Source organism: Crocodylus siamensis, chromosome 4, assembly GCF_052110815.1.
Source record: "Crocodylus siamensis isolate JL-2025a chromosome 4, ASM5211081v1, whole genome shotgun sequence".
Classification (NCBI taxonomy): Eukaryota; Metazoa; Chordata; order Crocodylia; family Crocodylidae; genus Crocodylus; species Crocodylus siamensis.
The window spans coordinates 96376694-96404690 of record NC_143398.1 but is presented as its reverse complement, the minus strand read 5'-3'; the positions used below and the strand labels follow the sequence as shown (position 1 = coordinate 96404690).

Sequence of the window (27997 nt, the reverse complement as noted above, 5' to 3'; positions counted from 1 at the left end):
GTGTGTGTGTGTGTGTGTGTGTGTGTGTGTGTGTGTGTGTGTGTGTGTAGGGGGGGGCAGCCGCGTTCAGTTCTCCCCAGAAATTCTCAGACTTGTTCCGGGAACTTGGGAACAGAACTGACAAGATAAACACTTCCTGCTTGGATAACATCAACTAAACAATGGGGGGGGGGGAGAAGGGGGAAAAGGAAGAGAAAAGAAAAGAAACAGATGCTTGCATCACTTTATCATTTTCTACTTTATTACTTCAAATTAACAACCACGATAAAGCTCAAAAAAGTCCAATATTTACACAGGAAAAAAGTACAAAATTCCCCCCCCTCCCAAAGTTCTTCAGGTTTTTTTTTTCCTTTTTTTAAATTACAAAGTAATAAAAAGTTTTGCTCTTTAATTAAAAAAAGAGAGACAGTAAGAGGGGTAAATAAATTAGGAAAAAAATAAGGGGGAAATAAACAAAAAAAAGTTGTTAAATAGAAAGGATAAAAACAAAACAAAAATAACACAAGCCCTGCACGTCCAACCACCCACTGGCTTCATGCTACAGTGTCAGTGCGCCAGGAAGAGGCCATAAGTCGCAGTGGTGATCATTGCGTTTTAAAACCCAAGAAGGTTGGTGTCTTGAGTATTCCTAAAATGTATTTAAAAACTAAAGTGGTGGGCGAGGGAGGAGGGCTGCCAGACATTGGATCTTATTTAGGGTGTGGGCGGAAAGAGACCAAGGATAGGTCATCCTCCCCCAACAAGACCAAACCCCTGTTTCTGCATACCCCACTCCTCCTTGAATCCCACCACTCTCCTCGGTAAAATAAGGGGAATTTAAATAAAAATAAAATAAAAACCCTGAACAAAACAAAACAAGAAAACACCACACATGGCCAGACAAAGATCCCACCACCAGGATGGGAAGTGGGTTACAATCTCCCTGTCCTTCAAGCTTGACTTTGCCTCATCCACGCAACTGGGTCCCCCCTCCAGAAAGAAATCCTTGACACGCTGTGGCTGTTCGTATCATTTGCGCCTGCCTGGCACTTCTTACTGCCCACAACAGTGCTGAGGTGGCATCCAGGGAAAGGAAGCCTCAAAGCATGGGAGGCCTCACCCAAGGCTCCCCTAACAACTTGCAACCCATTTCTTTTAATGCTTAAGGGGGGAAAAAAAAAAGTCAAGACTTCTCCCACCAGTCAAGGCTGGAATTCAAGTCTCAGGAGACTCCTGAAAAACAAATCCACCCCTTGTTCTCGGGGGAAAAAGAAAGAGAAAAGAGAGAGAGAGTGAGCGCAAGAGAGGGAAAAAAGAGCACACATGTGCAACAGAGAGAATTAAAATTAAAAAAAGTTATGCTAAAACCATTAATGTCCAAAATAAACCAAAATAAGGGTAGGAAAGTTATTTAAAGGGGGGGAAAAAGAAGACAGACAGACCAAAACAAGGATGGGGGGGAAAGAGGGGAGTGAGCCGAGAAGATGGTGGGGCAGGGGGGAGGGGGGAGAGGGGAGGGGAGCTGCACGAAGGCAGCAGAGGTGTTTCTGTAAGACTCCCGCGCTGTTGGGTTCTTGGAGGCGCTGATGTCAGGGAACATAGGCGGCAATCTCAGAATGGTTTCACACCGCTATGGGGGCAGCTTGTCTCCTTGACGTTGGCAAAAAAAAAAGTCTGTTTTTGTTGTTGTTTTTTGTCTTTTTATTTTAAGGGTTTTTTTGTTGTTGTTTTGTGTTTGTTGTTGTTGGGATTTTTTTTGTTTAAAAGAAAAATACAGTGAAGACACTGCAAGAGAAGGATGGAAAGGGAAGAGAGAGTTAGAGGAAAGGCAGATCTCCTCACTGGTTCCAATGACAATTTAAGCTTGTTAATCCAAATTTACTCCCTTCCACTAGTTCCACCACCACCCCACAGAATTATCTCTCTCCAAGAGAGGGACACACAGGTCAAACACCCAAACCTCCCCTAAGCACCATCATACTATTAAGACCACACTAATTAGGAAACAATAAAATGGATGCCCACTCTAGGAATAGGAGTGGTTTCTACAGCCTTCCTCCACTAGACAGCAATGGAATGAATGAATGTCAACACCTCCCCTCCCATTAACATGACACAGCTGCAGACAGCCACATTGATCTGTCTCTCCAGACATGGTGCCATGTGTCCTTCCCTCTCCCACAGGGATTGTCAATGAAGGATGTGCATCTTGCTTGTCCCTCAACATGACCAAAAGACATTTCACTGGGATAAGTGAAGGAAGGGAAACACACTGACCCACTACAGCAGCACCCAGGCTTGAAGCTGATAGTTGGCGCCAGACCTTTTCTCCTTGGCGAGACCAGGGGCACCAGGGAGGGCACTCACCTAAGCAAACACTGGTCCGGTGGCATCCCTTCTTCACTTCCCAAGGTGATCAAATGGCACACTTGTCTAGAACAGAATAAGGGAGAGTGGGAGGGGAGGAAGAAGGTTGGATCTCCCATTTGAGTGCTCTGTACATTCCCCAACCTTGATGCTTCTAGTGGACACTGTCACTGTAGCCTGAATTCCCAAGAACATGCTGCCCCATGCCATTCTATGCATTAGTCAGGGAGAAAGCCAGAAGACGGCTTGCTCTGGCAGTATCCTGAAAGCCAGGCCAAGAAGAGCTCATCCAGCATCAGCCCCTAGAAAGTCAATAACTACACAGTGGGGCCAAAGGCTTTACAACAGGCACCTTCTTGCAGGAACAGGACATCCCCTTTCTGGAGCCAATTCAACAGCCACCAGCTCCCACAGTCCTCTGGGTGCAGCCTGTCTGATGCCATTCTGGGCAAGACTCTGGGCAGGGACTCACCTGCGATGCTGAAATCCGTGACACCTCTTGCCGACCTGTGAGGTCAGAGGAGGAGACGTTGGCTGGGGCTCCCCTGTGTAACCTCATGCTGACCTTCCGTTCCCTGTCCACTCGTGAGATTGCCCTGGGGGACGTGTTTCCTACTTAAGGGACAGAGAAAAGAGATACAAGAGACAAGTGTTCAATGCTTCTGATTTCTGGGCTTACGTGCACTTTGGCCCTCCCCCATCTTCCCCCTCTCTACACTCACCAGACTGTTGGATTCGGGAAGTGGGTGTGGAAGCCATGGGCTCAGCGACATTGCGAAGACGGTTGGCAGTAGCTCCAGCTGGGGGCCCTGGTGGCAGTGCCCGTGTGGCAGAGCCCCGGAGCTGCCCCATCCGCTCCTCTCGCTCGTGCTCTCGCCGCTCTCGATCCATGTCTTCGGGATTCCGGGCCGCTCCCTGAAACAGACACCCCCAGCCCGTGGCACCCTCAGCCATCAGCCAAGAAGAGTGCAAGGCAGCCCTCTCCATCCACCCCCTGCCTCGAAATTGCACCTTCCCTAGGTAAGGTTTAAGGTATGGTCCTAAAAAAGGAGTGTTGCACAACCTTTTCTCACCAGGCTTCAATTTCATGTGTGAAGAAATAGGAGAGAGAAAAGCATGTAAGTGGTTGCAGAAGCTACTGGAATCTACACAATGCATTAGACATGGGACAGACAGCCCCAAAAGATGTAAGACAGTAGCAACACTCACCAATTAACACCGTCATCTTGCTCTACACCTACCTACACTGCCCATGTTCTTGCTCATGAATAGTCAGACTCACACAGTCAAACTCTCCAGCCCAGCCCACCCTGACGTAGTGTGCCCCACATGACAGTGTCTCACTCACAAATTTGAGCATGTTCCAGTCAAAGACATAATCATAGGAGAAGCCCTGGCGGTGGAAGAGGTTGCGGAAAAGCTGTCGCAGGTATGAGTAGTCAGGCTTGTCGTCGAACCGCAGCGAGCGGCAGAAATTGAGGTACGTCGAGAACTCAGCTGGGAAGAGGCAAAGCAACAGTTGGTCATTAAACACCACTCTGCTTCAGTGAGGCACCATAACTTACCCCCAAAATGAATCTCCAGGGGAAGCCAGGAAGGCCAGGACATCTCCCAAAAAAAAGTGCTAGATCAGAAGGGCAGCATTAAGCTACTTTCTCTCCTTGGAGAGCCTTTGTGTTGGGTATGGAGGAATCCACCCAATTCATACGAGGGGAAAATGCCTGCTCACCTCACCTCTTTGGCTGCTTTTCAAGCAAGGGGTAGGTCACATAGTCCCCAGGATATATCCAGGAATAAAGGGAAAGGAGAGATTTTGTCACTACAAAATAGGCAGAACAGAGATGTGGAAGGGAGGGGGGGCCTGTGGGGGGAGAACAGGGCCAAAGTAGTCCAGAGCAGCATTGACTATACCCTACCACTAGATGCCATAGCCTCTTCAACACCATGTATGGCAACACAAGCTCCAAACCTTCTTCCGTGATGGTCTGTCTCTAAACTGGATCACCCCTAATGTACTGATCACCCAAAATTAGTTCCTAAGAGATTTCCAGGGGGGAGTCTCATTTCTACACCACAACTGTGGTGCTCATGTTCCCTCATCCCCACTCTCTCTTCATTGGCATTATTAGTGCAACTACAATAAACACTGGTTAATTCACCATATTGGACTAATTCCCTGCTCCTTCCCCACCCAAAACAATCAACTCTTAATTAACTGATCACTTTTGGATAATTCAGCATGATCTGCATTCCCCTTGGAGTGATGAATGAAGCAGAGTTTACTGCAGTTGCTCTCCAACAGGATATGCATCAACATATGCCATGCCCCCCACAGCTATCAGAAGTCAGATTCATCAGGGCTCCAGCAGATCACACTGCCTCACTGCCTTATTGCCCAGCTATCTGCCCACAGCTTACAGCACTTACAAGGGTATCCTTTGCAGAGCACCTCAATGGGTGTGGACATCTTCTTCTCACTGATACGCTCGTATTTTTGGCGCTTGGTGGCAGCCTTGAGGCCCTGCCAGGGCAGCGAGCCCAAGTTGAAATACATGAGCACATAGCCCAAGCTCTCCAGGTCATCACGGCGGCTTTGTTCTGAAAGAGAGAGGTTTACACATGAGGAGGCGTGACCAGAGCTGTTTTGGCAGCAGTCACATGGTGTCAGACTTATACAAGGAACAAGAAACAAATGCTTTTGCTTCCAAAAAGCCTCCTCCGCGCTGATAAATTTATCAAAATAGATATCCCAGAATAATGAGTCCAGTGCAAACCCTCATACGAATATTCTTATTGTGGAATAAAGACTGCTTTTTATGATTTAGCCAGTTCCACTTCAGAAACGAGTAATTAGGTCAGTAATTCCCATATGTAGGCAGGCTCATTTACGCACAGGCACCCACCCCTTGTCCACAGTGCTGCCCTGATGCTACAGACTCCCCACTCCATCATTCCTAGTCAGCGCCACAAACAAGATATCACAACAACACCCTCTCCACACACCCAGCTCAGAATCCCATTCAAAACTAAGTAGATTAATCATGGTTGAGGTGGTTATGGAAGGAAAGGATGATACTGTTGCAACAAGAACAGGCCATGAAATTAATTGGAACATCTATGTCTCACAGGCCAGAATAAGTGACCTACACCGTCCCTTCTGGCCTTAAATGTTATAACTTCTAAATAACTTAAGATTTTTTTTCAGATACTTACCTGCCTTTTGGGCTAAAATTATCAAAAGTTCAAAAGGAGTTTATGAATCAGTGTTAAGGTAGGGTTTGAAAAAGATTTTCCCCACCAATTGGATGTGGAAGACGTCACCACCAACTCCATCTCTGGTAGAGGCTGCCCAATATTTACCCACTATAATATTGGTTTCTTTGCTTAACACACACACAGGCAAGCTAAACTTAAACATGTTTCACACTGGGTGTCTGCCTCAGGCTCAGAGGGGGTTTTCTGTGCGTTTGTTTGGAAACTTCCAGCTAAAAATGGTCAGCCATTTCAGAGATGAGGTTAGGGAGAAATATTTTGTTTTGCCCATTTCACCTCCCGCCCAGTACAGAAGATGATTCTTCACAATGTTATGTTGAAAAATTCATGCTCTTTCATGCTTTGGAGCTGGGGCTTCAAATTTGTTTTGGGGAAGCAGGGACCAGGGATAAAGTCGCCCTGGTCTTCTGCAACCCTGTGGAAATCTGCCCAAGTTATAAACCTCCAAATATAGCTACAGTTTGTGCACGGTCTGAAGAGGGCTGGTAAAGTTTGGCAGAGAAATTCTGTGAAGACCCAGTCCACACTTGGGATACAGGGGATCAGCAGCTCTTGGCAGCAGGGGACAGGTGAGTGACTAGGAACTGGAACCAAGTATAGGGGTAGAATTTTCTCCTATGCTCTCAATGCTCCCCCTGCTGGCTCCCAGATAGCAAGGAAGAAGAGAAAGCTATAGATCAGAACACAGGAAAAATGAGAAACAAGGAGGTGTGCAGAAATGAGGGAAGAAGGGGAACATGGAGTCAGATACTGAAGCCAAAAGATTTACAAATTTCACAGATTTCATAGACATTAGGGCTGGAAGGCACCTCAGAAGATCAAGTCCAGCCCCCTGCCCAAAGGGCAGGAAGTCAGCTGGGGTCATAGGATCCCAGCAAGATAAGCATCCAATTTGCTCTTGAAGGTGTTCAATGTAGGTGCTTGAACCACCTCCAATGGCGGGCTGTTCCAGACCTTGAGGGCTCGGACAGTAAAAAAAAATTCTTCCTTATGTCCAGCCTGAACAGGTCTCGCAGTAGTTTATGACCGTTCAACCTCGTCATCCCTTGGGGCGCTCTGGTGAACAGACGTTCCCCCAGATCCTGGTGGTCACCCCGATAAAGTTATAGGTGGCCATCAGATCACCCCTGAGCCTGCACTTTTCCAAGTTAAAGAGCCCCAAGGCTCTCAGCCTGTCATCATAAGGTCTGTTTTCCTGACCTCTGATCATGCACGTGGCTCTTCTCTGGACTCTCCCAAGCTTCTCCACATCCTTTTTGAATTGTGGAGCCCAAAACTGGACGCAGTACTCCAGCCGCGGCCTCACCAAGGCTGAGTACAATGGGAGAATGATGTCCTAGGATTTGCTTGAGAATCATCTATGGATGCAAGCCAGCATTTTGGTCGCTTTACTAGCCACAGCATCGCATTGCAGGCTCATGTTCATTTTGTGGTCAGTGATGACCCCCAAGTCTCTTTCTTCTGTAGTGCTAGCCACCATAGCACTGCCGAGCCTATAAGGATGCTGCAGGTTTTTCTTCCCAAGGTGGAGAACCTTGCATTTTTCGGTGTTAAACACCATCAGGTTCTCATCTGCCCATCTGCTGAGCCTGTCCAGGTCAGCCTGGATCACCCGCCTGTCTTCTGGCGTGGATGCTTTGCCCCAAAGTTTGGTGTCATCGGCAAACTTGGCCAGTCCGCTCCTGACTCCAATGTCCACATCATTAATGAAGATGTTGAACAGTATGGGTCCAAGGACAGAGCCTTGGGGGATCCCACTGGTCACAGGATGCCATGATGAGCGACTACCATCAATTACAATCCTCTGGGTCTGACCACAGAGCCAATTTCCCAGCCAGCGGATCATGGAGGACCCAAGGCCACAACTGGCCAGTTTCGCCAAGACGTGATCGTAGGATACCAGATCGAAGGCTTTTTTGAAGTCAAGATATATGACATCAATCTCTTCTCCCTTGTCCAGGTGATAGGTCACCTGGTCGTAGAAGGAAATGAGATTGGTCGAGCAAGACCTACCCACAACAAACCCGTGCTGGCTATCCCTTAGGATGTTGGTGTCAGCCAGTCCGTTAAGGATGGCCTCTTTAATAAACTTTTATAAGATCTTCTCCCAGACAGAAGTCAGGCTGATGGGCCTATAGTTAGCCGGATCCACTTTCCTCCCTTTCTTGAAGATAGGCACCACACTGGCCTTCTTCCAGTCTTTGGGCACTACACCAAAGCACCAGGAGTTTTCAAATGATAGGGTATACTCCTCTATAGAACAAATCTTCACATTCTGTTGCTGGCAGACTAATGCAGCGAGTGGTGAAACCACTGGAAATGTATTTCTCCCCCTCTTTCAGGGACCAGCCAGTTCAAAGGATGATAGCCTACTATTTCTGCCACAATTGTTTACTTTGTTAATTCAACCAAGGACCATATGTAGCAAAGCAGCGGACCAAAACTCTACTGATGAACCAAGTGGTGGCCAATCTGGCGTCTGGCGATTTGTGTTTTTTAAGCTTGTTTTAAAATTTAGAAAGTATTTAAAGAAACACAACCATACACCCCTCTAGGTTAGAAGAACAAGCTAGGTTGCAAAAATCAGACACGCAAATGTTAAAAAATTCCATAATTAGTTTTCTGTGTTATCTTAATTCAATTTAATAACTGGGGTATGTGCAATAAGACAGCCCTTAGCTAAATGAACACATTCCACTTTTTCCACAGGACCCCCCTTTTTTCATTCAGCACACAGGAAAGAGCTATTTCAGGGATGAAGCTAGGCTGAATAGGGAAGTGTGCATGCATGCATGCACCTTCCTTCATTTGCTGAAGCAGTTAAGCGTGTAATGAATGAGCCAGGAGATTACAGGAAGAAAAAAAGGACAGTCACAGATTAAGATATCTGAATGCTAAGCCAGGACAGTATTGGGCACTTTCCCTGCCTGGGCCACACAGTGCCTACATGATCCTGGGAAAACCATTTCAAGCAAGCTTTTCCAAGTTCATCCCTTACTGCACATTCCTCATTTTTGAGATAGAAGTGTTTTAACTTGGCTGTCTGATCTACGGAAGTCCTAAGCACTTGGAACTGAAACCATGGCCAAATAGCTGTGCTTTTGGACAAGGCACGCTAAAAAATGCCTTGGAAACACTGGAAAACATCACGGTCTGGAAAAGCACTAATTTGGGGTGCCCAGATTAATACTTTTGGCAGTTTTGGCTTTAGTTTTTCTGTGTCTCACTTTCCCACTTTAAAACAGGGATTGTACCTTCCAACATCACAAGGTTGCTTATATTTCTGGAGCACTTGAAGAAAACAGTAAATATGCCCTTAAGAAAACCAGTAACTGTGCATTCAGTGCAAGGCTTGCATATATGGGCTCACTGAAACCAGAGCATACACACAAAATGAAGAGAATTAAACAAGGGGGGACCCCGCGCAGACTGCTTTGCTCTGGGTCATGGCCAAAAGTGGGACTCAGTGAAGCTGGAAGCAGGACTTCCAGCTTCACTTTTGCCACATCGACCGGCATGCCGGTTAATAGAGCATGGCAGTTAACGAAGTGCCGGATAACACGGCTTTTACTGTATCTTGAATAGATACCCATTCACTGAATGAGGCAGGGTCTCTTTGGAAATAGCCAGCTGCATAATAAAAGACTATGCTAGAATCCAAACACACAAAAGACTGAATTAAAGAGACGTGGCTAGACTTACTTCTGTTTTTATGCAATACAAGCAATTTTGGAACACAACAACAGCTATCATTTCAAGAAGTTTGGAGAATAATCTGGGCTTCAGCAAGCACAAGGGCGAAACAGGGCACAACTGACTAGTAAGCCTTGTCTCTAGTAAGGAGGCTGAGCAGCTCAAACCTCCCTAGTAACCAAATCAAAGGAAGCTATTAATACACCCCCATCTCATCTCTGCCCGTACAGATCAAAGCGCCGATAGCATGAATGGCTGGAAAAATAAGACAACCTAGCATGCAAAATAAGTTCACCCTGCAGACAGAAAAAAAAAGCATGCAACCCTTCCATGTCTCACCCACACTTTAACTCCGCCTTAAAGCTAGACCATGACTGGGGAGGGGAATCTAATACAGATTCACAAACAAAATTGTGTTCTTATGCATGGTGTCATTAAAGTTCTCAGTTATGAAGCGTAGTAAGTGAAAGAACAAGTTAAGGACTATTTAGAAAAGCTGGACATATACAAGTCCATGGGGCCGAATGGGCTGCACCTGAGGGTGCTGAGGGAGTTGGCTGATATGACTGCAGAGTCACAAGCCATCATCTTTGAAAACTCATGGTGATCAAGAGAGGTCCTGGATGATTGGCAAACATAGTGCCCATATTTAAGAAAGGGCAAAAGGATGATCCAGGGAACTATAGAGCAGTCAGCCTCACCTCGGTCCCCAAAAAATCATGGAGCAGATCCTCAAGAAATCCATTTCTAAGCACTTGGATGAGAAGGTGATTAGGAATAGTCAGCATAGATTCACCAAGGGCAAGTCATGCCTGACCAACCTGATTGCTTTTTATGAGGAGATGACTGGCTCTGCGGATGCAGGGAGACTGGTGGATGTGGCGTACCTTAATTTTAGCAAGGTTTTTGACACAGTCTCCCACAACATTCTTGCAGGCAACCTAGGGAAGTACAGGCTGGATGGACGGACTGCAAGGTGGATAGAAAAAAACTGGCTGGATCGTCAGTCTCAGAGGGTAGTAATCAATGGCACGATGTCTAGTTGGCAGCTAGTATCAAACAGAGTGCCCCAGGGGTTGGTTCTAGGGCCAGTTTTGTTCAGTATCTTCATCAACAACCTGGAAGATGGCATAGAGTGCACCCTCAGCAAGTTTGCAGGTGACACCAAGCTGGGGGAAGTAGTAAATATGCTAAAGGGTAAGGCTAGGATTCAGAGAGAACTCAACAAATTGGAGGACTGGACCAAAAGAAATATCATGAGGTTCAATAAGGACAACTGCAAAGTCCCGAACTTAGGACAGAACAATCCCGTGCACCAGTAAAAGCTGGGAGCTGACTGGCTGGGCAGCAACTCTACAGAAAAGGACCTGGGGATTACAGTGGACAATAAGCTGAATATGAGCTAACAGTGTCCCCTTGTTGCAAAGAAATCTAACAACATACTGGACTGCACTGGTAGGAGTGTTGCCAGCAGATAAGGGAAGTGATTATTCCCTTCTCTTCAGCACTGGTGAGGCCATATCTGGAGTACCGTGTTCAGCTTTGCGCCCTCAACCCCCCCCACTACAAAAAGGATGTGGACAAATTGGAGAGTCAAGCAGAGAACAACAAAAATGGTGAGAGGGCTGGGGGATGTGATGTGTGAGGAAAGGCTGAAGGGGCTTATTTAGTCTAGAGAAGAGAAAACAGAGGGGATTTAATAGCAGCCTTCAACTACCTGAATGGGGGCTCCAAAGAAGATGGAGCTAGGCTATTTTCAGTGGTGGCAGATGACAGAACAAGGAGCAACCATCAAGTTGCAGCAAGGGAAGTTTAGGTTAGATATTAGAAAGAGTTTTCTCACTAGGAGGGTAGTAAAACACTTGAACAGGTTATCCAGGGGTGGTGAACTCTCCCCATCTTTAGAGGTTTTCAATACCCAGCTAGACAAAGCCTTGGCTGGGATGATCCAGTTGGGGATGGTCCTGCTTTGAGCAGGGGGTTGGACTAGATGACCTCCTGAGGTCCCTTCCAACCCTCATTTTCTATGACTATGATACTAAGACAAAGTCACTACCTCCCACAACCAAAGGTCATCACACTTTAAAGTGTGGTCCATATGCAGCATTTTAGTGAGGGTTTTAACTCTGAAAAAAGAAGTCTATGGTGCTTGACAACAGAGCTGCATCTGTGTGTATACCCCAAGTGTGCATTGCCTCACCTTAACATGTCTGAGTTTTTAATTATGCTTGATTGCAATTATCGCAACACCATCCCTATTAAATATTCTACTGTTAAAGACACACACTCTCAAACTTAGCTCTGTATAAACACAGTTTTGGCCTAGGACTATATATTAAAAAAGCACAATTAACATTATTATATTGTTCAGTCTCTGTGCTTTGCTAACACTAGGCAACTTCAACCTCAAAGCCCACCATCACCCTCCACTCAGGAATGCCGCTTCTTATACCCAGATGAGTAGAAAACACTTTGTCCTCACAACACCCAGAGGGGCACAGAAAGGTCTCCACTTTTTCCTGCTTGTAAGAGAAAAACAAAAAGAAGAGACTGACTTGAAGTGACGGAGTAAGTCAGGTCTGGAGGTGGGATTACAACTCAGACCTGTACTTAGTTGATCACAGGCAGCACAGTTCATCAAGTTTCAGCTTGAGCAGCTACACAACTGCAGCAAGCTGCTGATCCTTTTCCCCTTCCTCTCTGCCCAATAACCCTCTCCCCCACCCTGCTTAAGACTGCTTTCCTCCCACCTCAGGGACAGGGCTGGCCCAGCCCTGTCCCTGCCCCCCCTTCCACCTAGCTGGTTTCCAGATGAAACCTGAGTCAGAAATGGGCAGGAGGTTGTGTGGAGAGAACATGTCTGGACAAAAGTGATATAAGATTTACACCAGATGAGATTCACCACCCAGCCCGAATCGCTGCAGCCAGATGTCCTTCCCGATTCCCAGAACAGTGACCCCCACCTGCCCCTTCCAAAACAACAATGTTTCCATGTGCGAGTCCCTAGAGATTGGCTCCCTTTCCTGGAATCAGCCCAAACCCTCTCCAGCCCTTGGAAAGTCCTTGTCAAGTCACTTCTTTCCCATCTGACATTGGGTCAGATTTTGTTCACTCCAGGATAGCACATTGCAGAATGATTAGTACCTTTAACAGTGCGTGAATGGAGGCTGGACCTGCAGAAATGCTACAAGACCTGTTTGGCCCAGGCTGGTGCCATCTATAAAAGGCATTTAGAGATGGGGAGGGAAAAATAGTTCCCCCGTCTCCCTCCTCCAGACAGAATCTACTAGTCTGTCTCCTGGGCACCCCTGGACATCTATTTTGGATTTGACAAGCTCAGAAGGATGCAAAGGATTCTCATCCCCAGAGCATGTGAAAACTGACTGGAATGCATGAACCAAGGGCTCCATAGTCAAATGACTCCCCCAGTAACAAGTCTCCAGCTGTGGAAACCCTCCCTGCTCTTCCCGCCCACTGTTTCTCTAGTCGCCAGGAGAAGAATGCATTTCCTCCAGACACTGGAATGCCCAATCCCAAGTCTGCACATACAAATAAAGGCATTAAGTTGCTCGCTATTCCTGTCTCACAAATGCAGTGACACCTGGCTCCTCTGCCCTCAAAGTTACTAAGATCTATGCATTAACGTAACTGAAAAGTCAACTGTTCACACTTAAAGTTCCCAGGGGGAACGGCTGCCCCACAGAAATCTGTCAAGTGGGGAAGTCTCAGGTGCCGTAAGCCAGAAGCCCTAGTGCTCCAACTGTGGCTTTCATACTGACTCCCTCAACAAGTTAATCATTTCACCCTGCCATGATGCAGAGAAACCAATGGCCAAATGGAAACAGTACTCCTAAGAGCTATTGCATGGACCAATATTCGCACAAAATGGAGGGGAAAGAAAGCCACACAAGTGTCACTCCCAGATTTATGACACATGCCACTTACCCTTTGAAAAGCAAACAACATCTAGACATGCATCTTGGTGCATGTGCCTGACTCCGGAAGCAAAGGACTAAAGAGTTAGGACAATGGCAGGCAATTCAAACACCTGTTTTGAATGCTTAGCCTCTTGGTAGTTCAGTTCAGACATGGCAGCCACAAAAAGAAAAAACAGCTGTTGACAGACAGTAGTTGGGACTATTTTATGCATGCTCAAGGTTCCAGTCCTGGTAGCATGCCATATTTAATGAGGACTGCACAGTCAGGTTATATATAAAGCTGGACCAAAATATGGCCTGCAAGGACCTACATGGCTGGCCAGGGCCAGAGTAATGCATAGGCAAACTAGGCACATGCCTCTGGCCCTGAGCTGCTGGGGGCCCTGGTTCTTCACTCCATGTGTTAGCACGAATGGCCCCATCTGCCTCCCTTCCCTTCTGCCAGTGCTGCAGCAGCGGAGCTACTTCCTAGAAGCAGCTCCAAGCCCCACTGCCTGCAGACAGCAGCACTGGGTGGGGAAGGGGATCTCAACCAATCTGGGGCCCACGAGTTTGTTTGCCTAGGGCCCACTAAAAAGAGTTAAATTGGGCCCAGAGACTTGCCACATTTTTCAGATATAGCCAAGAACAGTAGAGCCACCTACACCCCATTATGCAGCACCCCCAACAAGCAAGGGCAATCCATATCTACTTTGCAGAGCAAGTTCTGCCTCTATAGCATCTGAAAAGCTTTTCCTAGGGACCCACAGGGATGTAAAATCCTGCAGAAACAGATTACTATAATGCACTCTCCTCCTTATGATTCTGGAGAAAGGCATCTGACTGCAAACTGAGCACAGCACTGGGCTTGCCATCTTCCTGAGTCTGCAGAGAGAGAGAGTGTGTGAGTGTGTGAGTGTGTGAGTGTGTGAGTGTGTGAGTGTGTGAGTGTGTGAGTGTGTGAGTGTGTGAGTGTGTGAGTGTGTGAGTGTGTGAGTGTGTGAGTGTGTGAGTGTGTGAGTGTGTGAGTGTGTGAGTGTGTGAGTGTGTGAGTGTGTTCCTGCTGCTCACAACTTTGCCCACCAGCCACAAGCTGAAGTTAAGAAGCTGAACATTTTTACTGCTGCTGTTCAACGCACTGTGGGCGGCTACGAAACTCACTCCGCAGCTGATACACCAAGTTGCAAGCAAAAGAAAGGAAATGAGGCATGGGAGACATGGGCCCAGTGTGAGAGGCTGCACAAAAAAGGAGAGACCTCATCTCCCTGCTCCTCACAGTAGTCAGATGCCCGAGCAAAGAGACCAGCCCCATATCCCACCTCAGTGAGGTTTGGAAGAAGATTGGAACATTAGATGTTTACTAGCCAGAGGACAAGACAAACTGACAAACAAACCCCTGACTTCCAGCAGCATCCAGATAGGACTCCCGGCACCTTTTCCCAGCCTTGAAATGGTGAAAGGAGCTGGGCATATCACCAGGCACTAAGTGCTGACCTGACTGGCAGAGCTCCACACCTACAGCCTGCTCTTCAGGTCTCTGCCTAAAAGGGTAGTTGCTTGGGGGGGGGGGGGGTTAAGTCCTTGCAAATGCAATTTTTCCACCATCTCAACATCTGAATGCCCCCACCCTTGGCAGAGACCAGTCCTACATCACTCATCCAGCCTGCAGGGCCGGATGAGTTTAACACCCTTACCATACAAAAATGTATGACACCTATACATGTGCAGTGAGACTGCACATAATTACAGCGCATCAGAGTTGACTTAATTAATCAAGTCTGCTGTAGCGTGGTAATTACCATGCCCCAGCAGACTCCAATGTCATGTGCATCAACACCCCACACTGAAAAATGGTGACAGGGGTGTTTTACCTAAAGCTTGTCTGACAAACTTTATTTAAAGCATTCCTGCTGCCACTTTTCAACATGAGGACCCTGATACACCATGTGATTTAAATTAAAGTGTCCCCCCACCCCCTTCCCAAGCATGTGCATCAACACCCCATAGCATGCAGAATGAACAAAAGACAGACTAGGATTGGGAGGAATAAAGGTAGACAGTGTAGAAGTGACTAGCCCAAGGTTACCCAGCAACTCAGGGGCAGAGTGAGGAATACAATCCCAGGCCTTCCAAGTCCCAGTTCAGCACCTTGTGTACTAGGTCATGCTGCTTTTCAAGCACCATGGAGCAACTGCAGCCTGGAGATCAGAACAGAAGTAATTATGCAGGCTTCACTGTAGCAGTTGCTGTCTCTTCCTTTACATTGATCTACACTGCCTGGGCACTCCCCTCAACATGATGAGTCATTCCCCACTACCTCCTCCCCCCGCCCCCAAAAAATTTGTCCATGGGACAACAGGCTCACCAATTCCCAAGTGGGTGTTGATGGAAGCATAGCGAGCTGTGCCAGTCAGATTCTTGTTTTCCCGGTAAGGGATGTGCTGGTGGGTCCGGGCATCTCGGTATTTCTTGGCCAAGCCAAAATCAATGATGTACACTAGGTTGCCCTTCTTCCCAAGCCCCATGAGGAAGTTGTCTGGCTTCACATCCCGGTGGATGAAGTTCTTGGAATGAATGTACTCAATACGGCTGATCTGGAAGGGGGAGAAGACAGAAGAAGTGGAAAAGGGAGCTCATTAGGGTTGTTCCAGTTACAATCCTCATCTTCAACAGCCTTATGAAAAGCAACTAACCTGGCAAGCCTACCCAAAACAGGCAGGGGAGGTACGTTCAAACTACTAGCTTCCTATCACTCTGAAGCAAAGGTCACAAGTCATAGCCAAGGGAACTTCTCCCCAACCCACTGGGACTGAGAGGTGGCAACAGAACATGAACAAGACAAAACTTCAAATCTTCCTAAGGAGGCAGCGAGGGGAAGCTAGTTTGTAAGGAATATTATGTCCTAAAGCTCAGCCAACATAGTAGTAAGGATATGGGGCACCAGGATATGGGGCACCTTTTTTTGGGGGGGGGGGGCGGGGGGGTGCGGAGGAGGAAGACGACAGATTCCCCACCTCTGTGTGGAAGGCCTCTTACACTGGCTTTTCAAGCATCCGGTGCTGGCCACTGTGGGAGACTGTATACTGCATTATATGGGCAACTAATGTAATCCCCCTCCAATAATCCCTAGGTTTTTATAAATGGTTTAACTGCCCCCCACCCGCCTCCTTAGGAGGAAAGTCCCTAGAAGCCACTTCAGCTCATGTCAAGCAGATGGGAAAGCTCGGAATACAAGAACTCCAACAGCTACTAACTGGAGAGGGTGGGGAAGCAAGGGCAAGATATGCACAAATGCCTTTATAAAGGAAACTCACCATCTGGTCAGCCAGCAACAACACAGTCTTGAGACTGAACTTGCGAGAACAGAAGTTGAAGAGATCCTCCAGGCTGGGCCCCAGAAGCTCCATCACCATCACATTATAGTCTCCCTCTGCCCCACACCACTTAATGGAGGGAATACCCACTGGAGAAAGAAAAGCAGATCACCATGAACCAGAGGCAGACAGAAGATAATCACACTGACTCCCCACCCATCAGCAGCATCTCCTGGTGAGGAGGACACATCCAACACTAAGATACCTTGGCGGCACTTCCCTTTTCTCCTCTTAAGACCTGTGGAAACAATTTCTGCCTTTCCCTCCACTGGAGACAGCAACCTCCCTAGATCTCACCTCCTCCCTGCATCATCTTGTAGAACTTGCTCTCAATGTGGAGCTGAGGGTGCTTCGTTTTGACACATTCTAACTTGATGGCCACCTCTTCACCTGTGGCAATATTAGCACCTGCAGAGAAACAAGGGCAAAGTGAAAGTTACACATGCTTTGAATTACGTTAGACACCCTTTCACAAAAGCCAGTGCCCTGGAATGCAACGGAACTGAGCTTCATAATTTTAGCTTTCGTGTAAACACACAAACCAGCCCACATGCCTGCCCCCCAACACACCTTTTTTCCAGTTCTTGTATTTGCAAAGAAAGGCTTGCAAAGGACAGCCAATGCAATCTCTGAGGGGGGCAAACTGTCCATTATCTCAATAAAGCAAGCTTAAAATTTTACAATGAGAATTTTAGCTATATTGACAAAAGCAGTCAGTAATGGCATAGTTAAGTGCAGTAACTCTTGTCCCACAATCCCAAAATGGCCCCTCCACCCAGGAGACAAAAATCTCTACTTTCTCCTTCCTACCTCTCCAGTGTGGTTACCCTTTGTCAACATGGAAGTGTTTGTCATACCCAAAATTAGAATTATGAAGACATACACTGATGACACACTGAAACAAAACAGAGGCTCTTAAAAGTTCTGTGTATAGGTCTTGACATATAATACCCTTCTCGAACTCAAACCCACCCATATAGCGGCATACAAAGTACTAAAGGTTGCACAAAAACACAGAAGACGGGTAACACAAGGGATTTGCTTGTGCCTTAGAATATCCAACAAAAGTAATCCTGGAACAGGCATATTAAATCAAAGACAGGCTGGTGAGGAAAGAACGTTTATACAGCCCACTAGAAGCCAAGGGACTGGAAAAGACAGGGACAAAACAGTGAACTAGGGTGAGTCGCAGAAGAAGATGCTGATCATCCAGCCAGCCTTGGTAGGTCAGGTCAATTCTTCCAACAAAAACAATGGTTCTCAACACGGAAGCTGTGGCATGGGCATTACTGCCACATTGGCAGCAGTAGCCAAGGAGAACTGTCCTACACACCTGTTTTTAGGAGGAGTGGGGGAGGGGATTCAGACCAGAAAGGGTTGGAGGCAGGAGGCCATGATCATGCCACTTTAGGCTCATCAAATAACCCTAGTGCAGGCAGAATGTGCATTCCTGCCACAGTCGCTTCCTAATCCAGCTGTGCACATGGTGCATAGGGTCATCCCACCCAGCTTCAGTGGCAGTGGCAGCATCACCCAGTAGAGAGCCACTGAGGTTAAGCCAAGGCAGCACAACAATGATTCTCCACTGGGGTGCCAAATTCAGAACAAGGTATGGAGGGGTACCCTGAACCTAAAAAGGCCGAGAGCCACCGCTGTAAAGACCAAGCTGGTGTGCTGAGCCTCCTTGGTGAGGGACACAAAAAGAAAGCATTTGTATCCTATTCATATTCTTCCCCCCCCCCCCCCGGCTTCATCCTTACCCCCTCCTCACCCCTTGTTAGAACCAAAAAGGCAAAAAGCAACACTCTGGTTTACTCTCCCATGCTGTTTCCAAAAAAAGGAGATGGACCCAGAGTCCATTCCCTGTGGCTACTTCTTGAAAACAACAAGACGCCCTGTTCACAGAAAGATGTCACCTAGAGTCTATAGTAGCAAGTCTGCAACAGACAGGCTAGTAAGAACTTTTGGGTAAGGAACAAAAAAAGATCAGGGACCTGGACAGACACTGATGTAAGCAGAAAGATCCAAAAAACCAAAATGCAGAAGGGACCACAAAGAAGTGCAGGGAAGAAGAAGGAGACATGGCAGCAATCTGCAAGTATTTGAAGGCTGTAAACAGCAATGAGGGGAAAAAGAATTATTCAGACTGCACCAAGGCAGGAGGAGGAGTAACAGGAAGAATATTATGAAATATTTTTGCTCAGTACTGAGGGACAGAGCCATGTTGAGAGTAGGAGCCATTTAGCCAAGGGTCGTATGTGGAGACAGAGATAAATTCCATCTTTATATTACAGCCTGTGGGCCAGAGATATATTTAGGACTATAATATACATCTCATACACACACCCGGTTTGCATATAGATGAAAGTTACAGCATGGCCCCTGAATAGTAACTAAGCTTTTAGTTAATTATTTGTTCAGTCCCTTATTCTCATTCTGCATTTCTCAATGGGAAAGACATTCGCCTGTTAAGAACTGTAGGTATTTAGGACCTGTGCATAACTTCCTTCCCTCTCCTCCCTTCTCCCCGCCTTCCTGACACTCCTCTCAGCTCCTTGCAGCAATTCACAGTTCCTTTCCCTCTGTGGGTGTTGTTCCCATCCCAGTCCATCCACTCACACAATGAAGGATATGCACAAATGTCTCAGAAATGTCATCTTTTGGCTTTTGAGTAACAACCCCAAAGATGTTGGGGGGAGGAGGGAAAGGGGGAAAAAAAAGAGAAACAGAATAGGTGAGTTCACATCTCCAGATCATTATTTCAGGCTGATGGCAGATTTCAAAAAGGAGGACACTGCAGCCATTCCAAGCCTGTTTGTATGTGGGAGATTATCACTGCCAGTACGGAAAGTAGGAACTTTTTTTTTTTTTTTTAAATAAGCCTGTAACCGTAGGATGTAAATCCCAGATGTGACAAACAATCCTAGTCTTTGGGTCCCATCTCCTGCAAAGTCCAATACAGGGTGTCAGCTTCCCCTGGGAAGTAGAAGCAACCCCAGATGTTTTAGAAATAGACTAGTAGACAAAGCTTTAGGGAGCTATACCACAGGGATTAATCCAGTATTTACCAGAGTGACTAAACACAAAGCATTTGGTGAAAGCCCCATACGTTTCTTAAAAGCTCGTTCAGTGAACAAATCCTCGCTGTCACCCTTTGGCTGCGAGTACATACTAAACTCAAGCCACAGAAACACACCCGGACTGGTTGCGCGACTTGTTCAGAGCCATGCAGTCAGCAACAGGACACGGGTCAAGCATTCGGGAGGTTCTGGCCTTTTCATCATGGCTTTTAACCCCAACCCTCTTTCACAACTCAGACTGGTAGAAGCTGGAAACAAGACACCTAACAATCCACCTCCTTCCCCAGAGGCTGCTCCTGGAGTTCAGGGCATGAGAAGACCGTTTCAGACGCAAATGCTGCAAGACTGTCTCAGCCACCTGAGACTTAGGCATTATCCACAATCCTCTAACACCCACCCCCAGCCGCTCTCCATTGTGGGGGCCGTGTGAAGACAGAATCCGTTTGTCACGAGCTCTTTAAATGGGGCTCCAGGGACAGAGGGTTGTCACCTGCCAAACAGGAGACACTCTCCACAAGGGATCCATCCCTTTGAAGGAGGTGGCAGTTCTGCCTGTCTAGCACAATAATCGGAAGGACAACAGCCATGTTCTTCCTTCTCCCCACGCCCTCCCCCTCTACCACTTTCTCCTTGCCAGCTTAGTGACGGAAGAAAGGATAGCAGCTGAACAGATGGGAGAAGTCAAATAGGGCGAGAGAGAGTTAACAGCTGAGGAAACAAAGGGAAGGAGCTCCCCTCCCCAGCGAGGGAGGAGCATGCAACCAGGAACTGTCCAAACAGACACCACCAGTGTCCCAGCATGCTTTGCTTGCCAGACAATCTCCAGCTCACTCTCCTTTCTATGATTCCTCTCTGAAGCAATCCAGCCTCTCCACCACCGCAAACAGCTGTACTAATGCATCTGGCTTCTGACTTGCAATAACTCTTGCTATTCTAACCCTCAGATCCCCGCTTCAGCTCTGGCAAGGCACTGCACTGCTGACTGAGCCAGCCAAAAAAAAAAAAAAAGTAAAAAGAAGAAGCTCCTCCCCAACTGTTATTTGTCCAAGTTTCCACACCCTGAACTGATGTTTACTGAGCCACTAACAGAACCATGGAAAACAGTAAAGGCCAACTACAATGTCTGGTCCCCCCCTCACCCTCTCTGGCCAAAGCAGGGTGGGTCTCTAGAGTTCCTTCCAAAAGCACTGCAGATGGCCCAAAAGAGAGGGGTGAAGTCACCATTTGAAATTGGTTTGATGTGCATGTGTACAGGCTAAGCTCAGAGCAAAATTTCAACATTTCCACTCCCAAGAATGGTCCGCAAGGAGCACTTCACATGGGTTAGAGAACACACTGCTTCAAGAAGACCCAGCTGCTCAAATGGTGCTTTCATCTCATTTCTCCCTGTAGCCCGAATGCTCAGAGAGGGAACTAACAGGCAATTGAGGCAGGTTCTGACAGGTTCTAGCAAACAAGTCACTCTTCACAGAGAGGATGGGTAATGGGAGTGTCAGCTTCCTCCACACACCTCATGCCAGCTCCCCAGACTGAAAAGACCATACAGAATCCAACAAGACCAGCTAACACAGGTTCAAAGACGCTGGCCTACAGCTCAATGAGTTTTTCCATTGCATTCAAATTTCTCACTTGAGCCAAGTATTTTAAAACACACTTTTTTTGCCTACCAAGACTTGGAGCCTTGTAGGCCTCAATTTGCTTTGTTACATAAAACTTGACAAGTGTGCACAGACCAGCCTGATCAGAACATTTTATCCCCTTTGCACAGGTGTAAGGGGACCAGGTAAGTTGTCAAGAGGTAATCAGGACCATTACCTTTCTGAATTGAGGGTCTCCCCACATGCATATTCCAGATCCAGATCAGGAGGATAACACCACTTACCAACCTCATTGGGTGCTGCAATGCTTAAATCACATGAAGCAATTTGAACGCAAAAATTGCTACATTAGTGCTAAAGTTATTACCCATTGTTTTTTACTTCACTTTTCTACAAGCATTGACATCCAAGTTGACAGCCAGCTAAAGAACCATAAGACAAATGATACATAGCAACAAGTGTAGGCAGTGTTGGGTGGAGGGGTGTTATGGAATAGAAAACCTCAGTCTGCTTCTATTTATCATCTTTATCAATCATCTGGGCAAAGAACGCAGATAGTCCATTAGCAACATTCATGAAGGATATTAAATCAAGAGGAGCTACAAACACCCGTGAGGACAGAGAAATAAAAACAGAAATCTGGTGATTAGAAATATGGGTGGGAAATAAAGTGAATCCCATTTAGATTAGGTTTCCAAGATAAGATATTAAATGGGAGAAACTGGGGAGCAACAGGGCCAAGCAAAACCCTGTAGCGACAGTTGCCAGGAAGTTACAGCTGAGTTTGCAGTGCAAGCTGGGGGTGGTGGAGGCCAGAGAGCTCCAAAGCAATCTATGCAGGGGCATCACATTACAGATCACTCACAAGGACAGCCCTTTGCTACCCCACGCTGGCACAACCACACCTAGAAAACTGCATTGGCTTCTGGACAACTCAGCAGATTGACAAAATGGAGGAAATTCATAGAACAATAGCAAAAACAATGACAGGCTAAGCCTGGTTTATGAAGAAAGAGACAAATACATGTCATCACTTGGCTAAATGACAATGGGGGGGAACACGAGATAAGCATCTAAGCCTTAGATTCTAAGGGGTGCAAAAACTAAGGAGGGAGGGTAACCATTCAGGGTGGGCTGAGGGGCTGTAGCTAGGAGTACTGGTGAAAACTGGATAAAAAATAAAGTGCACTACCATTAGGAAATTATTTCCCATCAAAGTGGCTCACGGGACACCGAATAATCACTTGAACAAAATCCTGTATTTTGGGCCGCTAAAAATGGCAGCAGATAAAACACATGTTCTAAGGGGCTGTCACTAAGAGACAGACAAGATGTGACTAGTATGTACTAGAAGCATTCTCCCCCTTCTCCAAGGGACAAGCCAACAGGAATCCCAATGAGAGGGTTATGCTCCTCCCCATAGCCCCTGCAACTACTCTGAGCTCAGGTCACCCCAGCTGGTAATCCAAGCTATAGAGAGGTAGTTAGCTGTGTTAGTCTGAAGTCAGTCAGAAGGCAAAAATTATACACATCTTCCTTCTCAGCATGGAACCAGAAAACCTCCATGGGAGATTTCACTGGGTCTGCCCCTCCATCCTGGAGAAGGGTGGTATAACAGATCCCCTGACCTAGCTAAGCCAAGCCACCTTTCCCCACTATTAACAGTCTCTCACACTGACCGTGTTTCCTTTGAGGAAGGCAACACACTGCACTGAAGAGCTTGAGGGACAGGAACAGAAGCAGGATTTGCAATGGGTCTGACAAACATGTCCACAGTAGTCCAATTCCTTATCAGTTTGGCAAGTCAGTTCCTTCCACTCGCCAGCCTGGACCAAGCTGGTCTTCACCGAATCCCGGTCCCTTAGGGAAGGCTTTCAGTAGCGAGAAGGGCTAGGGAAGTCAGCCAGCAATGTAATCTTTGGGGCTCACCCTCCCTCCCTCCCCTATATTCCTTCCACAAATCATTACCCATTACAAGCAGCACCATGGAGTTTAAAAGATACATCCCCACAGCTCAAAGTACAAGCAGAGTGCCACTTACCCAGGTAAATGTCTCCAAAGGAACCACTCCCAATCTTCCGGCCCAGCCGGTACTTGTTCCCCACTCGGAGTTCCATCGTTCAGCACCACTGAGAAAGGAAGTAAAGGAAATGCAGAGTCAGAGCAGAAACAGGAAGCAAGTGACTCAAATGTGATCGTATGAGAGACCTGGGGTAATGGTTAGCCCCCTTCCCTAGGACAGAAGCTTTGCAGGCTTGGCATCCTAGGCGATCATGTCAGAAATGCCACATCAAAAAAACCAGGAGTCCATGCCTTACCCCTCTCAAGGCCAGCAGGGGCTGGGGATTGAGACCTAAAGGTAAGACCTAATCCCTGTCAGTTTAGGGTTTTGTATTGCCACACAGAAGAACTAAGGTAGATGCCTTGCTCCATCATGCCTTCAAAGAATTGAGCAGCAAAAAAAAGGAATATAAAAAGGGTTTGGGCAGTGTGGAAAGAAGCAGTATTAAAAATCACCGGGACCAGCCTCATACATGGCAGCCTAATGCAATACAACCCCGGAAGGTGACTAGTCTCAAAACAGACGCCAAGATGGAAGAGGTGCGAGTCCCCTGCCCAAGCCCAGATTCCCCGCCGGCAAAGGGCCCGGCACTGCTGCGGCAGTTACACCCTGGAACCAACGGCTCCACAAGCCTGAGCTCCGCGCAGGGCCAGCAGTCCCACCTCTCTGCACAGGGGACGGGGTACACAGAAAGAAAGGAAATGTTCCAAAAACCACAAAGTCGATTTATTTTCATGTTCCGGCACCCTTTCCATACTAGAGATCATGGCTTCTATTACCCTGGTAGATCCCTTGGCCTGCATTAAAGTGCACCAGGGTGGCTTTCTTTCACAGCTCAGCCCCCCTCCGTTCTTTTATGTGGTCTAGGTACATGAGTACTAAGTACCTGCACCCCCCTCAAAATGCACGCAAAGCCCCCCTAAAGGACATTACCCTCAGCCGAGTCATTCTTCTTGCGTTTCATTCTTGGTGGAAGGCCCATGACTGCAGAACTCACTCCCACCAGAGACCCAGCCTTACCACCTTAGGGTGCGCTGCAGGACCCATCTCCTTGAGCAGGCCTCTGCCAAATGGTGACCTAAAGGTTTCCCAGCAATTTTACCCTGGATGGTCACAACCTGGAGTTTTTCCCTGCTCAAGTCCGAGGAAGAGGAAGAGAGAAAAGAGCTCTTTTTAGAGGATCCTGCTGTATTGGTAGTTTGTGTAAAGTTGCGTGATTAGCATACAGAAAGCAGACTCCAAGTCAATGGGGAACAAGCACCTGAGAAAGGTGGGGAAAGTGATTCAGAGTTTCAAAACAAGACCAGAGGAACTTTCCCCTGCTGAGGCCCAGTGGAGAAAAAGTATCTTTGAAGAGGGGAATGGCTCTGTTGCTGGGAGACAAAAATAATCCCAGCAATAGGGTTCTGGGCACACTATCAGCCCGAAGCTAGAGCTGCTTCTCCTGCCCCAGGAGATGGGATTACAGACAGAAAAGCGGTTGGGCTGGAAAGACAGGCAGGAAAATAATCCCATCAAGGCATTCAGGAGACATCATGAACCCTGAAAGATGAGCTCCCGTCACCAGAAGCTACAAACACACATACATACACAAACACCAAGAGGTAGAGTACCCTTGTCCAATATTTACCAATGTGCATGAGTTTCTTCCCATTTAGAGATTATAAAACCCTTATGACTTGTGGAACAAAGTGCATAAGCAGAGCCCTGGGAACAAAACCACAAGGAGCTTGAGACAATTTTATCAGAGGATCAGGCAGTGGGGTCTATCACCCTATGTAACATACTTCTGGCTTGATCGCTCTTCCAATACCTGGACCTTAGCAACCTGTAGCATCAGTGACAGTCTGGGGCCAGGGCCTGTGAAGACAGATGTTGGCCAGGCCTGGCATCCTAAGGGTTAGCACCCTGCCCTGGTGCCATGTCTAACACTAGTCACCAAGGCCTAGCAAAGTTCCAGCATTTAGGCCCCAAAACTTGGAGAGTAGCATCTCACATTGTTATGCAGGAGACTGCATTGCCATTCTCAGGCTTGGATCCCAAGAGCAGCTAAAATTCCCACCAGGGCTGAGCTCCGTGGCCTCTATACTGAAACGAACCTGTCCCCTATGCTGGAATTATTCCATGCCCAGTTCTGGTTCTTTGCCTCCTGGGACAGACTGAGCGATGATCAGGGGTACCCCACACAGCTCTGCAGCAAGGAAAGAGGCTATAAAGGGAAATCTAAGGAGAGAAGCTCAGGGGGCTTGGCAAGTGGTACACAAAATAAGAGATCATGATCATGCTTCCTACTGTGACTCCCACTAGTACAGCTTGGGAGGCAGAGCCCTAGAAGGGGCACAGTGCAGGAGAGCACTGAGACAGCAGAAGAATAAACTCATTGCAAGGACCAAAACTTATGCTTACCCCAAGACCTGCTCCAGGGCTTAGAAGATTTACCAGCCCTCTCCTGCCCTCCCCACCCCTAGTAGTTTCCATTTTCATCCCAACCTTCAGGTGCGTCTTTAAGAAAGCAGCAACAAGGAGACCCTTACCCCACCTACCCTGCTGTCAGGCCTGTGCTCTCCAACACTTGCAGGGCTCACAGGACAACCATTTAGTTTGTTACACCCTTTGGTTTTCTAAAAGGATTCAACCCCTCCTCAAGTATGCAATCTGTTGATTATATATGTATATTAATATCCCCATTACACATACACACACACACCCCTACAGCACACCACACAAGCTTAGAAATACTATACTGCCATCAGTATTGTGCGCACACATAGAGCTATGCACCAACCCTACTTTATATTATATAAATACACATGTACACACACACACACAGAGCCTTACATTAAAAAACCCATGACAGACAGATGCACAGACACACAATCAACCTCCTCATGCGTAACAGCCCAGAAACTAGCAAGGAGCATACAATCTATTTAAAATAAATAAAAAATGGAACTCCCCCCCCCCCAAAAAAAAAATTGTGAGGAACCCAGGGACTCCACAAGCCCAAAGAACAAATATTGAGTAAGAGTTGGCCAGCTACATAATGGAGGCTGCTGGACAGAAGGGAGCCCTGGCAAGAAGGGGAAAGTAGTAACCAAGGCTGCCTTGTCTGTGGATTATTAAGGACTTACCTGGCTTTTTCTTAAAAGGAAGCAGGGTAAGGAAACAAGAGGTCAGAATTTAAAATGGGGGGGTGAGAGGAGGGGGATCTAGCTTTGAATGTCAAACAAACAGAGGCCCTGCTGGCCCCCAAGCCCCCTCCCGCAGTTCCAAAAGGAAGAAAGAAGCAACACACACCAATACAACAGAGGCACACAACACACCCGGACAGTTAAACAAACAAACAAAAAACCCAAAAAACAAAAAAAACAAAAAAAGGGGAAAAAAAGAATAAACAAGACAGCTAAAAATCCCTTAGTACCCCTGCCCCCCCCCAGCAGCAAAACAAAGTCACAGTCCACCCTGGGATTATTTTTCTCCCCCCCCCCTTTTTTTAATGGGGGGGTGGGGGAAGGCATCACAAAAGGCAGCAGAACCCTATAAAATGGCCCAGAACTTCTTATTTTCTTCCTATTCCCAGCGAGACGCCTTCCAGAAGCCAGGAAAAAAAAAACATTCAGGATCATGAACCTTTTCAGTACACAAAAGGAAATACTGATTTTCCCCAGCTGATTCTCAATCAGCTCGCACCCCCGGCTCCCAACCTCAACACACACCCTAGCTTGCCAGGCATAATACTTTCTAGTCATCAATGCTGTATAATATATACTAATCTAGCTAGCTATAGTAATCTATAATAATACTCACCTATAATCTATAATAAATTGACACTGCAGGGGTTGCCTCTCTCTTACAAGATCTCCCCCCACACCGAACAATAGTGGGAGAGGTGGGGGATGGGGACTGGGAGAGGGGATCTCAGTTGCTAAAAAACCTTGTAAAAATTGGGGCAGGGTGCTCCGGGGAGCAGAGGGAACAGCAGCCCCCCCCGGCCCAACCAGACCTGGCTGGTGGCCTCTGAGAATCGCGATCACCCCTTAAGAAACCCCCATAGGAAAAAACAGCAGCAAAGACCGGGGGGGGGGGAAAGAGAGCAAAACAGCCAACAGAGCCCCCTCCAGCTGCAGGGGGGGCAGCCCCTCCGACCTGAGGCAGGGAGAGAGGAGCCCCCACCAGCAGGATCACAATGATCTCGGTGCAGAAAGCGGGGGGCCGGGCCGGGGGGACCCCCCGGTCCCTACACAGCCCACCCGCTCGGGCTCCCTCCCTGCCTTCCCCAGCCGCCTCCTGCGCCTGTCACCCGGCCCGGCCGCCTCCCTCCTCCTCCTCCTCCTCCTCCGCTGCCAGCAAACACAAAGGGCCGGGGGGGCCGCCTTTCCCCCCGGGTTTCCCCCCAAAGCCGCGAGCGGCGCCCCGCAATACTGACCCGGGCGGGACGGGCGCCGTGCGCGGAGGCTGCTCCGCAGGCTGCGGGGCGCGGGCGCGGCCGGGCCGCGGCGGATGACGGAGGATTAGGAAGGGGCGGCGGGCGGCCGTGCCCGGCTCCCCGCGCTGCGCCGTTCCGCTCAGCTCCGCTCCGCTCAACTCTGCCCGCTCCGCCCGCCCGTCCGCGCCTCTGTGCGCCGCGCTCTTCGCCCGCTCGCAGCCAGCCGCC

The 27997-nt window shown here is 47.8% G+C and overlaps 1 protein-coding gene across 3 annotated transcripts; it reads right to left on the bottom strand.

Annotated features, from left to right (window-relative positions):
* Window positions 1–219: 219 nt before the first annotated feature.
* On the bottom strand, window positions 220–27997 carry CSNK1E (casein kinase 1 epsilon). 3 transcript variants are annotated; one of them, XM_090043032.1, is made up of 11 exons: window positions 27770–27997; window positions 23323–23410; window positions 16901–17011; window positions 16544–16692; window positions 15595–15823; window positions 4774–4944; window positions 3695–3843; window positions 3069–3261; window positions 2819–2961; window positions 2347–2412; window positions 220–1764 (listed from the first exon to the last, which is right to left on the bottom strand). In XM_090043032.1, exons 2-10 carry the CDS (start codon window positions 23396–23398, stop codon window positions 2380–2382), a joined length of 1254 nt encoding a protein of 417 aa, XP_089899158.1. In that variant the 5' UTR covers window positions 23399–23410; window positions 27770–27997; the 3' UTR covers window positions 220–1764; window positions 2347–2379. The 3 variants fall into 3 exon arrangements, with proteins under 3 accessions (XP_089899158.1, XP_089899160.1, XP_089899161.1); XM_090043034.1 differs by having other exon boundaries at window positions 2819–2958; XM_090043035.1 differs by lacking the exons at window positions 23323–23410; window positions 27770–27997 and adding an exon at window positions 22961–23174.

What these genes read in the sequence shown, in the direction of transcription:
- CSNK1E (XM_090043032.1), bottom strand. Translation starts at nt 23,398, where the DNA reads ATGGAACTCCGAGTGGGGAACAAGTACCGGCTGGGCCGGAAGATTGGG. An exon ending in CTTTGGAGACATTTACCTGG is followed by an intron (nt 17,012 to 23,322) that starts GTAAGTGGCACT and finishes GTTTCTCTGCAG; the next exon opens with GTGCTAATATTGCCACAGGT. An exon ending in TTCCCGAATCCAACAGTCTG is followed by an intron (nt 2,962 to 3,068) that starts GTGAGTGTAGAG and finishes CTGTCCCTTAAG; the next exon opens with TAGGAAACACGTCCCCCAGG.